Here is a 13810-nt window from a genome sequence, read left to right as displayed (position 1 = left end):
GACTGCTTGTGAAATTCCATTGCATTGTGTTTGCTCCTTAGCACTGAGACGAGTCTAAATTGTCCTCGAGAAGACAAGGACTCTGTATTCAAAGATGTTTATGAAAATTTTCAAAACAGTATATCTACAATCAAAACATTTTCACATTATTTTTCTTTTGGATTTAATCCATCTGTCTTTTTTCGATAAATCTTGAGCCTCTTTAGAACATGGAATACTAAAAACATACATTAGCAGTTCACCAGATTAGAGGAGGGCCATTTGTTTTTCAATCCTCAATAATTCTATAACATTTGGAATGAGTAGATTGGGCTGCCTGGATGCTTGACATGGGAAAAATACAGTACTTTGGAGAATGTCAAAACGGAAAATTTCTACATGGTCAAATCTTTTGAGATCCTCAAAAGCTGTTACTTCTACCCAAAGAAGGCATTTCTCTACCATAACCTCAGACTGATTTGTTTTTCAAAACAATCAAGTCTTTTTTTCTAAGTACACAAACGAGAACGTTTGGACTACAAGATGTTTGGTAACACAACCTTTTTAAGCCAGGTTGGCCGAAAGATCGCGGCCAACCAAATCTTCACCGATTCTTTTATCTTTTCGCTTTTGCTTATATTTATAAGCCAAAATATAAATTTTAAATTTAGAGTTAATTTTTGGGGTTTTCACTGAAGTTTATTTTCTATCGTTGGCTTTTAGATCACTAGGAATACGTATATAAAATTTTTATTCATAAATTATTATTTTTTAAATATACTGTTTTTTAAATGAAAATACCAACCAATCACCGCCTTTAAGGGAGATTTTATAGTCAAAGAAGTTCTGGGACGTAATTCAGATCCACCCGACAATTGGAAGCATGATGCAAGTCATGCAACTGCATGAAAACCAACCAATGGGCCTTCTACCAAGCCATCTACACAACAACACCTTCTTCCTCTGCTACTAGAGGATATGGAATCACACGAACGAGGTCATATTAAAAAAAACAGCACCTTCAACTCACAGATTGCTTACAAAGTGCGTAGAGGACGTGTCGCCTAAATTCTTCGGGTTGTGCGGTGATTTCACATTGGAAATCTTTTTTAAAAAGTGCAAGTATTTTTGGGTTTTGAGTCTTATATAAAAATATAATTATTTTGACACTATCATATTACTATTTGTCTCATCATTCACTTTCTATTTAAATTTTTCTTATTTTATCCTCATGTATCCTTCGACCCTCACGCATTTTGTATTTATAAAGAGATATTCTTCTCAATCTTAATCTGTACGAACAAGAACAATTAGAATGTTTATATTTTAGAATAGAGTTAGTAGGTAACCTGACCTGTTCTTAAAATACCTGAGGGTAAGATATAGTAGAATGCTTCCTTTTCTCAAAGCATCATCTTTTCTCTTCAACTTATGCTTATAAGTCAAATTAAATTTGAAATTTTCAATGTTAAATTTAAAGTTGATTTTAAGATTTTTTTTCTCATAGTTTATTTTTCAGTATTTGCTCTAGATCGCTATAACACACATAAAAATTTTATTTATAAATTAGTTTTTATTTATAAATATATCGTTTCGTTTTTTCTTAAGAAAGCTAAATGATCACCACCTCCCCACGCCGGAGCATTTTCCACCGAGGCATGAATTCTCTGATCTCTAAAAAAATAGTCCAAAAACCTCAGTACCAATGTCCCCCCAAACAACTATATTATCTTTGCTGTGTGAGGATGGTGAAGATAACTCAGGTAGTTCCAAAGCCCTAGTACCCATGTCTGATCTAATTTAGGCCGGTTAACATTTGGCCGCATGTTGCTACGAATCGCGTTAGGTGCCTTTCAGCTTTATTCGGTCGTAACATGTGAAGTGAAGCTGTGAGCTAGCGACATATCTTTACGCTTGTACAGCAACAATTTAAATTTCCAACCTTAAATTTAGGGCAATGTTATGATACATTTTACTTGCAGCGGTAGTAGTGCAGTAAAATTTATGTCTATTTTAAGTATACTAAATACTTTATTTCAAACTTTGGTAAGATATATTTACCAATTTATCTATTTTAAAATAATATATAACACACATTTTATCGCATAGTTATATGTTTTAGCTTAAATTTTACCCTTATAAAATTTTTACTATACATATTAGCGGTATAATATAATAAAATCATATCCGTTGGATCCAAAGCAATGAACGGCTCACAATCATTTAAGGGTACCTTAAAAAATCTTAAATTTAGGTCCTGTTTGGGAGCACTCCAACTCCAGGACCAATAAATCCAGGATTCACAACACTAGACTTCGTAAATCCAGGATCCCGAGTACATATTTGGCAAATTCGTGTATCTAACTCTAGAAAAAGAAGAGCTTAGTGAGATATGACTTTTTTACCCTTTTACTATAGAGTACTTATATTGGAGGGATCACGAAGATTAGGGAGATCCATTCTGCCATCCATGGAGAACCACTAACAACGGAAGGGGCGAAGACACCCTACGGTTTGGTGGTCAGGGAGGGGCGGCGATGCTACTGTTCACGGGTAAACAGTACCTGTGAACAGTAACGGCGAGGAGGGGTTCGGGTTTTTTCTTCAATGAAAGGGTACGTGTGTAATGGGTGGTATTGGTGGATAATTACCCCTCAACTCCATGTTTTGGTTGATAAGATTGGTTTTTTGAGCACCCATTGAGGAGCTCCAGGAAAAAACGTGGAGTTGACCTTCAACTCCAGGATTTTTTCGGATTCGGACTTTCTGAAGTTGGACATGTTTGGCATGAAAAAGTTAGAGCAGAGTTAAAAATATTGGAGTAGAGCTGTGCCGAACAGGCCCTTAAAATAGATTTCAGGTGTTTTTATAGGAGTTACTCCATTCATGTCTAAACAGCGAAAACACATCCATGTTTAAGAGCAGAAACCAAAGATATATATATATATATATATATATATATATATATATATATATATATATATATATATATATATATATATATATATATATATATACACACACACACACGAATTTATACACATGTATAAACTACTACCTCTTGTCATCATTATTTGTCATTTGAGATAAACATTTTAACCTATTTTCTTTGTTAATTGCCTGTCTAAAATATCATTTAATTATGTCTAGAATGAGTATATATACTAATTAATGGATAAATATAGGTAAACCTAGAAAAACCGTGTTCAGCGGTTGCGTTAATAACAACACGGAGAATGTAATGGCAAATTAACATATGATTAATTAATTATTAGGTATAAAAACTTGATAAATTAATATGATTTTTAAATCAGCTTTTCTATAGAAAATTTTTACAAAGCACATACCATTTAATAGTTCGAAAAGCTTGCGTACAAAGAATGAGAAAATATAGGTTAGAAAGAAGGGATGTCTAAAGTCTTATACTATAACATGGAGGGAATGAACGGTAACACAAGCTACCTCTCCGTGGTCAGAAAATGCTTTGTACTCTTACCTTCTGCCTTGCTTTGTTCCAAGGAATAATGGAGCAAGGTTTTTTCTGACAACGGTGTTCGGTTACCAATGTGTTCGAATAACAAAAGTGCCCGAGGAGAGGAACAAAAGTCTGTCGAAGTCCATGAGTTATGATAAAGCCAGCCTTCTTTCAATTCGGAGGCACGGGGTAAATAATCCGCAGATTTCTTTTTGACTGAAGGGTATTTTTACATGTCTTTTATATCCACTTGGATTATATGCAGCTATTTTTTAATTTTAGAATTTTGAAAATTTAACCCAAGTAGGAGACTTAAGCCTATAAAATACTTAATCTGAAATTCATACTCATATGAAGATTTAAACTCATAACTTTATGTGCTACTCAGGTCACTGCAACCACTAGGCTACATGCCGTTTCACAGATAATCCCAGATGTAATCCAGCCAATCAGCTAATTCAAAATCTAATATACTATAATATTGTTCATATCCTTCGCGTTATAATAAACTAGTTTAGACATTATTCTTCAAATATAAACACTGCAAATTCATATTAAAATTTAATGTTATTGCTCTCCTGTTATCTCTTGTATATTGCATAAAAATCATGTCTCACATAAGACAATTTTCTTATCTTCATTAGCCCACTAGTCTATCGTATTTTAAGACTAATATGTGCATGTCGTCGTATTATCTTTAACCTAAGTACTAAAGTTATTGGTAGTTAAAACTTTTAGAATCTTAGAGCAGGTACCATAGCAGGTTATAAGTCAGCTATAAACATATTTTAAAAACATAAGAGAGAGGAGAGAAAAGAGATAAGCTATTAATTTACAGTCAGCTGTACACGGACTCCGAGACTTACCGTGAGCACGCAATTTGGTCCCAACTTCCAAGATATCCTTATCATCCGCTCGCTCGTAGGCTTCCGTGGTCTCGTCTGTGAAGGTGCATGCAAACAATTTTGTCGGCAAACAGGGGCCTTCTCCCCTATTCTTGACGCATCTAGCTTCATCTCATCTGGCCCTCCTCTTCTGCTCCTTGTCAACTTGTGAAGCTGCCCCGTTAGGGATCTTCCTCCCCATGCCGAATCTCTTGCGAGAGATACCCTACCTACCTTCTGTCCTAGCTTCATGATTAACCCAGTAGAACGCCACGTCTTTTCTGTTGCTTTCACTGTGATTCGCCATTTTATAAAGTTTATTTGTTTTTTGCGAGCATCAAAACTTTTTCACTGTGCTAAAAAGTGTCAAGTTGACATAATAAAATAAAGTGGTGTAGCAAATGCTTATTACTGGTCAAATGGGACAGCCCGGATAAACGAAATCATAGTAAGGGCCCACAACAAAGTTTTTATTGAACCGATCCTCGATCGGATTGTTCATCTATAGTTAACTCGTGCTTTTTTCTGAAAAAGGAAAAAAAAACCGTGCCAGGTGTCGAAACCAGGACATTTCTTACCCGTAGGAGTACTGTTTATTCTGGTGCATATCTCGCTCGCATATTTGGCTCCAAGCTTGCGGCGTCACCCGGTTTTCCAACATCAATGAATACCTATTTTACCACTCCCTACTTCTCTAAATATTTAACGTCGTTGATTTTTTATACACATTTAATTATTCGTCTTATTTAGAAAATTTACATAATTATTAATTATGTTTATATCATTTTATTTACTATTAAATATACTTTTATGCATATATATAGCTTTACATATTGATAAAAAATTGAATAAAAATTGAATAATACGAATAGTCAAACAATCAACGACGTCAAATATGTAAGGATGGACGTGGTACTATATTTTGTATATAACTCGATCGTACTTCAAAGGATTTTAATTCATTGAGGTCGTTGAACACCACCTGAAAATCTCTTTCAAAAGTTTGGCTTCAAACTTTTGATTGCCTGTCACCTTTAATCGAGCTTTGCCAAATATTATAAGGTCTTCGATTTCATTTTAATATTACATTTTACCCGGCGCCCACGTTTAAGTAGAGTTATCACTTGTTATTCATTACTCATCATCATATACATATTCATTTGAATTTTAGGTATGTGTATAGTATTACATGTTTTACCTACTTGATATGATGCATTTATTATATATAAATTTGGACCTACAATTTTAAACTTGCGTTTACATTAAAAAATTGTTAAATTTGAAAGGATGGGGGGTTTATTAGGTTGAAAAGCAATTTTGTATAAATTGCTTTATGGTGCCAATGAGGCTAAAGACCATCTGCTAGCAAGGGCGGATGTAACTGTTGGAATTATTAATTGGGCTAAGGCTCATATGTAAAATAATTCTTAGAAAAATCACAAAAGCCCACCTCATGAAAGCATGCATGAGAACATTTAGTACCACCTTGCTAGTTCGCTAGTTCTATGAGAGTGAGACCTCCTTAAATGGGAGAGTGCTCTCTAAGCTCTTGAGCAAGAAGGAAATAGAGCAACACACGCGCGCGCTCGCTCGCCTGGCTCGGGCACGGGCACGGGCCGGGTGGTGCGCGCGCGTACGACATGCACGTAAATGGTCCACCAAAATTGGCTCCTCGTGCTTGCGCAGATGCGGCTTCCTTTTTGCAGTTTTGTTTTGCTGCGTGAAACGGAAATTCCAGTGATCAGTTTTAGAAACTTATCGTATCGGATTATTTCTTGCGCGAGATAGCGTAGAGTCCGGATAGGTTACGCGCGGCCTATCCGGTTCGGTTACGACGTGGTAGGCGTGCTGATCACACGTCCTATAAATACCGGACCGCTACCTTGCGCCGCCACTGTCGTCTACTTCGTCCCCTTCGCGACGTGCACCAGCGATCGGGAAAGCAGGTCTCCGGAAGCGTCGTCCTCGTGAAGTCCTGCACTGGGAGAGGGTGAATAAGGTTTTTGGGAAGCGCTCTGTGCGACTGCTTGCTGTTCGTCAACGACGGCTCGTCTTCCCCATTGATCGGTCGCGGCTTGCCGCCGTCAACATCCTACGCTGCAAGTCGTTCGTGCTGCTTCTAATCCTCTTCAAAACAACATTCGGTACATGTCAATTATGTTTAATCTAGGCCTGCATCTATTTAATCTATTCGTGTGTAGCTATTTCGCATACATATTTATATTAGATTTGTACATATTGGTTGATCTATGTGTTGCCATGCTTTCGCTTTACAATATCATGATTTATTTATGCGATAGATTAAATCATTATGTGCTTATAGTTTCAACAGTAACATGGGGGCAGCAGGGACTTAAGCCCCTGCTAACCCCGCTAAAGTCGATGAAGCCCCATAAAGACCCCTAAAATTTTATGGCAAAGATCAATAGAAACATAAAACACAAAGTGGGAGGCAGTGGCGGAGGCATCTTTGCTTGCGAGCAATAGCATCAAGGAGTAGGGTATGAAAATGTCACAACGGTACGGAATTTAAATTGATTTGGGTTACCTAGCTATCTCAGAAAGTATTTTATGTCAATTATGATATAGGCACATAAAACACAAACACCCCCTTTCCCTCGGAAGTGAGAAAACAAACCCATTTATAAGTATTTTTAGGATTCAAAATTCATATTAAAAATATACATTTCTGTACTGATTGTCGTGAGTTTAATCATTTCAATTATTCGAGAGCCACTTAGATGATTCAAAAGAAAATATAATCAATTCAAAATTCAAAAATTAACCACTTAATTGATTAAAATATTTTTTTTGGTACTGTATTAGTCATGCTAAACAATTACCGTAGTATATTTTGATAGCAAGCGACCAGCTGTTTGCTTGTCGCCTTGCTGGCGTGGGTGGGAGCACGCGCGCTCCAAGCAGTACGTGGCTCACGCGCTGACGTCATCCCGCTTCCCTCCCCCCGTGTGCTACTGCTTCTGCTTCCGTTCTTGGGCCATCTTGCACGGGCCCCACGCCCACGCCACCCCAAAAGCCTACTGGCCCATCCACTCGGGAAGCACAGCAACAGCACTGCCCACCTGAACCCGGGAATGCCCTAACTGTTCCCGCGAAACAAAAAATATCCCCATCCTCTCTCTCTCTTCGCCGCCAAGCAAACCACCCCACCTCACCTCACCCGCGGGATAGATATTTCGGCGACCCACCGCCACGCCAAGTGGTGGCTGGCCAGCGGAATCCACCCGCCGGGCCCCGCCGAGATCACCGCGACCTGCACCTGCCCCTGCCCCTGCCAGAAAAAGGAAAGGAAGGGGAGGGGGAAGGGTCTCCCGTCTCCCTCACGCGCGCCACGCCCGGCTCGGCTTGCTCCCTACCCCCTCGCCGCCACGCGGGCCGCCCGTCGCCGTGCTGCACAGTATGTCGGTTTCGCGCCCGAAGCCTATAAATCCCCCGGCCCGCCGCCTCCCCCCTCGCCCATTCTTCCATGGACCCTCCAACCTCCGCCGCCATGGACGCGGCGCTGCTGCTGGAGCCCAAGCTGGAGGACGCCGAGCCGCTGCACCTGCACCTGTCGCCGCCGTCCCCGTTCGCTCCTCTGGACGACCACCTGGTGCCGCCCCACCACGAGCCGCCGCGGCCGCTGGAGGCGCTGCTGCAGCAGGGGCCGCAGCTGCCGCCGTTCCTTTCCAAGACGTACGACCTGGTGAGCGAGCCGCGGCTGGACGGGGTCATCTCCTGGGGCCCCGCCGGCAACAGCTTCGTCGTGTGGGATCCCTCCACCTTCTCGCGCGACGTGCTCCCGCAGCACTTCAAGCACAACAACTTCTCCAGCTTCGTCAGGCAGCTCAACACCTATGTGCGTATCAATCCCATCCTCTCCCCCCCCCCCCCCCAATTGATACCATCTTTATGCAATCTGCAGTGATGTAATCTGCGCTCTGTTCCCCTTGTGATACTCTGTTCTTTTTCTTACCCATGAGCTGTAGAATGCGGACGAACATGCTGCTGGCTTGCTGCTGATTTTTTTTTCCTCTCTTCTTTTGGGTATTTTTTGGTTAGAAGCTTATGTAAATTTGACATGTATATAGAGTTTGTACCGCTTTTTTTCCTTTTTGTGCGGCATCTTGAAAATGTAATTCGAAAAATGGATTACTGGATTAAGATGATGAGAGAAACAATCCTGAGGAAATAGATCCTGTGATGGGCAAGCTTAATCCGTTTGCTGGAATGCGCCGCGCTCGTGCTTGAAGGTAAGCTCCACGATCCACATGTGCATACGCACTTCTGTTGCAATTCTTTTGAGAGCTAGGATTCGTTGTCTATATTAGTAGTAGGCTTGTATTGCGAATTCGTTTCCTTTCCCTCTGCCAAATGTTGCAGTCTTCTTTTCTCCTCTCTCTTTTCGGTGTTGTGCCGCACTATGTGGATATGCATGTTCTTCCAGCTGCTCTGCCCTCACAGGTTTGGTATAATGCAAGTGTACTAATTACAAGGACTGTTTCCCGATGTTTGTATAGCTCTTAGCTAACTTAAATTAAGCATTTTTTGTGGTTTTCGTAGTTCAGTTGCTGTATTGCACTTCATTTCATATATTGGAGAACAGGGATATTTGGTGCAGCCTTTTTGGTCAACTTATTTCAATCAACACATGTTTGATTATTTTAGGACAAAGTTTACCTATTTTCTTTGCACTAGTTGGATTAAAACTTAAAAGTGGGGGCTGTGACTGTGCGTATGCGTAGTTTGGATCAGTCAATTCAACTATCTTGTTCAATAGCCATAAATTATAGATTGCAGTTTTCTAGTTGGGGACTACATAGATAGCATACGGAATGGTCTATTTCTTCAGTGATTCAGTCACACTGGCTGGCTGCTGGTCAGCCCGTTTCTTTGGAAGACGATACAGTCATGTCAGGAGCACATAGACTGCTTGTTCTTTACAAGTTCAGTTCTTGCTCAGTGACAAGTGGAAATTAATTTGTTGACAAGAGTATTAGAGTTTAGGTAGGTATATGACAGTCAATATCATCAAATCGTTGCCATTTTGACTGCACCAAATGCGACCTGTACTTATGTTCAGTGCTTTCGTACTAGCTTCTATTTGTATAGATACATGCTATCTCTCTGTCATAGTTAACATTTTCTTCGTGATGTACTCAGGGTTTTCGCAAGGTTCATGCTGATAGATGGGAGTTCGCTCATGAAGATTTCCTACAGCATAGCAAGCATTTGTTGAAGAAGATTGTCCGGCGCAGGTCCTCGCCAACACAACAAAGCAGTCTGCAGACTGGCACTTCTGGTGAATGTAGTTTGGACCCTGAGCTCAACACACTGAAAAGAGAGAAGAGTGCATTGCTTCAGGAGGTGGCCAGGCTGAAGCAAGAGCACCTTCAGACAATTGAACATATGAGCACGCTGAATCAGAGGCTAGAATCAGCGGAAGATCGGCAGAAACAGATGGTCTCTTTCTTGGCCAAGCTCCTCCAGAACCCAACTTTCGTAAGACAACTTAAGCTGCACAGGCAGCAAAAGGAAATCGACGCCACCAGAGTGAAAAGGAAGTTCCTCAAGCATGTGCCACATGGCAACTTTGACTCACCTGAGTCCAGCTCACAACACACTGGAGAGAGCAATTTAGATTTCCCTTCATGTTCCCCTGCTCTCCTGGACCTTCCAGCCACACATGATGACATCTCAGACCTTCAGAATTTCCTTTTGGAAGACGGTGACCTCAATCTGGCCATGCTGCCAGACAACATAGGACTTGATGTAGTCGAAGCACCAGTCGACATCGGGGCATTGGTTCCGGGATTTGACACACAGGAGGAACTTGAGCTTGGTAGTGGAGTTGAACTGATGCCTCCATCTTCTGGTCCTCATGGCCAAGATCCCACAACTGGCAGATCCAAGTTAAAGAATGTGTTGTCTCCAGGATTGGATGCTCCCTCTTCTGAAGCTGATTGCCTCGGATCATTTTCTGACAGTATGGGGGTGCTTCCAGCCACCATGCTACAAACAGCAGGCAAATTAATGGATGAAGAAGATGAAGGAATTTGGGGTGTGGATGCTTCGTCGGCTTTACAAAGTTCTTGCAGTGGCACTAGTCAACAAGCATATGGTGACCTTGTTAGTGATCCCTATCTGATGGAGATGACCAATAAACCTGAGAAATTCTGGGAGCTCGATTTTCAGGCACTGGATGAGGAAGAGCTGCAGCTGGATAAGTGTGTTATTGATGACCCTGCTCTTCAGCAACAGAAAGGAAATATGAATCCGTAGATCAACCATGACTCGAGAGAGTATGGCCTGATGCTTTTATCCACCTTAAAACTATAATTCGCTATGAACATTGCTACAGTTATTTGATATTCAGGAGGCTTGTTAAGTACTGGATATGCGCACTATGGCAGTTAGAAGTAGAAGCCGTAGTATGGTTATGTTTTTGTTTTCCGTTCATTTGGCCAGCTGTTTTTGAATGGAAATTATTGTTGTGTAGTTTGCTCGGAGCAGTTGCTCTGGCCAATTCTTTCTGTTCCGACTACAATCTATTCTCTTCTCATGATTTTGGCAAAAATGTCATCAAATTGAGGTAATGGAACGAGGCCATTTTTCCATTCTTAAAAAGAATGGCTTGAAGCATCAGTTTTCCCCCCAATTATCACTCTGTCCACGTTTTGACACTTTCATGAAATGAGCTGTGGGTAATTGTTTGGCTTTTCCGTAGAAAACATGCGCTCCAAACTCTGTTGGGTGCGTGAATATTGAATTACATGTCTAACTAGACAACAAGGGAATGGAGATTTTGGTCATCCAAGTGAATACCGAAAACGATTCTTGGAAAGAAAATGATATTTAAATGTATATTCCATATGCATTTACTCAACTAAGCCTAATACTTTGCCCAAAGCATTGTTTTGTTAACAAACCCACTCATCGGACTCCTAGCTCACACCATTCATAGCCAAGCACTACCTTCGTTCCTAAATGTTTGAGACCGTTAAATTTTTTATAAACATTTGACTATTCATTTTATTTAATTTTTTTTTCAAATTTGTAAAGCTATATATATGCATAAAAGTATATTTAACAACAAATAAAATGATATCAGAATAATTAATAACTATGTAAATTTTTTAAATAAGACGAATAGTTAAACGTGTATAAGGAGGGAGTAAGCTAATCCTTAAATCCCCCAACTCTTAACGGCCTAGCTAGGCCAGGCAGCATCATTATTGGTAGAACTGCTAGCAATGCCTCGCTACCAGAAGGGTAGCAGAAACCATGTGAAGGTCGAAATCCTCCTGAAAGAATGGAAACTCTCGTGCTCGCGATAGAAAGTTACCACCTCCGTTTAGCGAGACGTTTAAATTCATACAAATTTTTTACATTGATTAACAGAGGAGCATTAATTTATCTTTTGTATTGATAATAAACATTGATTAATATATGGATTTAGACATGGCCAAAAATCTTATATATGAAACAAAGGAGCATTAATTTATCATTTATGCTGACACTAATTAAGATGATCACTAAAACTGATACTTCATGAGTAGATTCAAAGTTTCGCAATGCATGTAAGGTTGCAGGATTTCCATTTTCATCTGTCCGTATAGTAGTTCATAATGGGCGGTAGCCCCCCATAAGTTAACTTATCCTCTCTTTTTCACGCGCACGTTTCCCAAACTGCTAAACGGTGTATTTTTTTGAAAATTTTCTATATGAAAGCTGTTTTAAAAAATCATATTAATCTATTTTATATTTTTTTAATAATTAATAATTAATTAATCATATACTAATCTATTACGACGTTTTCCGCACTGGATGACTAATCCAACCCCTCCTTCATACCGAACGGGCTATGTTCCGGTTCTATAACATCTATTGTTTTGGACAAGGTTAGGATCAAATTTTTATAAATTTGATTATGAGTAACTTTTGAAATATTTATTTTTAAAGTATAATCACTTCAATAAAATAATATATTTATTGATATTTCTATATATATTGTAATAAAAATAGTGATTGCAGCTGTTTTTCTATGACCATGTCCTTGTCAGAAACGATGAACATATTATTGAACCGGAGGAAGCAACAAACTGTGCAAACCGAGATGCTAACGTTTACGCATCGTTTAGCCTGAGAAACATGTTTATCAGGCTTGGTTGCATTGCATCGTACGATTGGGACAAGCAGAGCGAGACGAGACGAGGCAGACAGTTCAACCAAATTATTTCGAAAATGAACCGGGGGGCAGCTCCACTCCACCACTGTTTTGTTGCGCACCACCGCCATTGCCGTCGTAACTCCGCAGGCACGGCCCGCCCCAGAAGAGAGCTCCACCGCGTCAGTCGCTTTTCCCCCCAGCACGGCTCCGCGTGCCCAACGACCCAAATATATAATCTTCTGCAACTAACCTGCGAGCTTATCCGGCGTTCGCAGCATGCTGCATAACTTCTTACCGCTTTTTCTTTTTTAGCTTATACTCCCTCCATCTCAAATTGATCATCATATAAAAAAACTAAAAATCTCAAATTGGTCATCATATAGAGCATCACCAACAACTCATCTAAATTTAGTCATCCATATCTTCATTTGGATAATCATCTAAAACACTTTCATCCTTAATATCCCTCTGTACTCCAGCAGATCATATATATATATATATATATATATATATATATATATATATATATATATATATATATATATATATATATATATATATATGACATCCTCTATATCTATTTGAAGGATTGGAGAGAGCATCTAAATATAGAGGTTATCTCTCCTAATATGGATGACATCCAAAAATAGATGATGAGATAGATGTTCTGCTAGAGCTCAACTTTTATTAGAGGATACGATGGATGAATTGTTGGAGATGCTCTAAGAGAGCAAAGTCTATTATGTGAAAAATATTTGGTTAACACGCACATTAAATGCTTACAATCCTTACATACGTCTATCCAATCAGCTTTGATGTGATTTGTAAATCCCGATTATATATGTATATATGCAGCTTTAGATTTGTGACTTTAGTTTTTCAATGCTAATTAAATAGATTCTTGGTCTTTGTATCTAGACTTTATATGATGATTAATTTGGAATGGAGAGAGTATTAAGCATAAGCGATATAATTTATTGATAATTAAAAAATAATTTATAGGTAAAACTTTTATACCTCTTTAAAAAGTCTTATATGCATGTTTTTAGAGATAAAAATAAATGCTGGAAGACAAACTACAATACGAAACCCTCAAAATAAACTATAAATTTAGCTTTCAAAATTTAAATTTTGGCTTAAAAACATGAAAAAAAATAAGGCTCCTGGTAAAATACGCTGGTGATCGTTGTCAAGATTCTGCTTACGGCATATCACCCTGGGCAAGTCCTAGAAAGAGATTTTGACCTGGTTCTGTCATTGCAAAATGACACGTTTGTCAGTTTGTGTAAGCAAACTAGAATC

The 13810-nt window shown here is 39.3% G+C and overlaps 1 protein-coding gene across 2 annotated transcripts; it reads left to right on the top strand.

Annotated features, from left to right (window-relative positions):
* The first annotated feature begins 7624 nt into the window (after positions 1–7624).
* Positions 7625–10840, top strand: LOC102703278 (heat stress transcription factor A-3-like). Of its 2 annotated transcripts, none has more exons than XM_006647264.2 (2): positions 7625–8197; positions 9502–10840. In XM_006647264.2, exons 1-2 carry the CDS (start codon positions 7826–7828, stop codon positions 10618–10620), a joined length of 1491 nt encoding a protein of 496 aa, XP_006647327.2. In that variant the 5' UTR covers positions 7625–7825; the 3' UTR covers positions 10621–10840. The 2 variants fall into 2 exon arrangements, 1 of the variants encoding a protein (XP_006647327.2); XR_005811146.1 differs by lacking the exon at positions 7625–8197 and adding an exon at positions 8212–8591 and having other exon boundaries at positions 9502–9587.
* Positions 10841–13810: the final 2970 nt, after the last annotated feature.

The sequence above is a fragment of the Oryza brachyantha genome, chromosome 2 (assembly GCF_000231095.2).
Source record: "Oryza brachyantha chromosome 2, ObraRS2, whole genome shotgun sequence".
Classification (NCBI taxonomy): Eukaryota; Viridiplantae; Streptophyta; class Magnoliopsida; order Poales; family Poaceae; genus Oryza; species Oryza brachyantha.
This window is presented reverse-complemented; position numbering and strand designations above follow the sequence as displayed.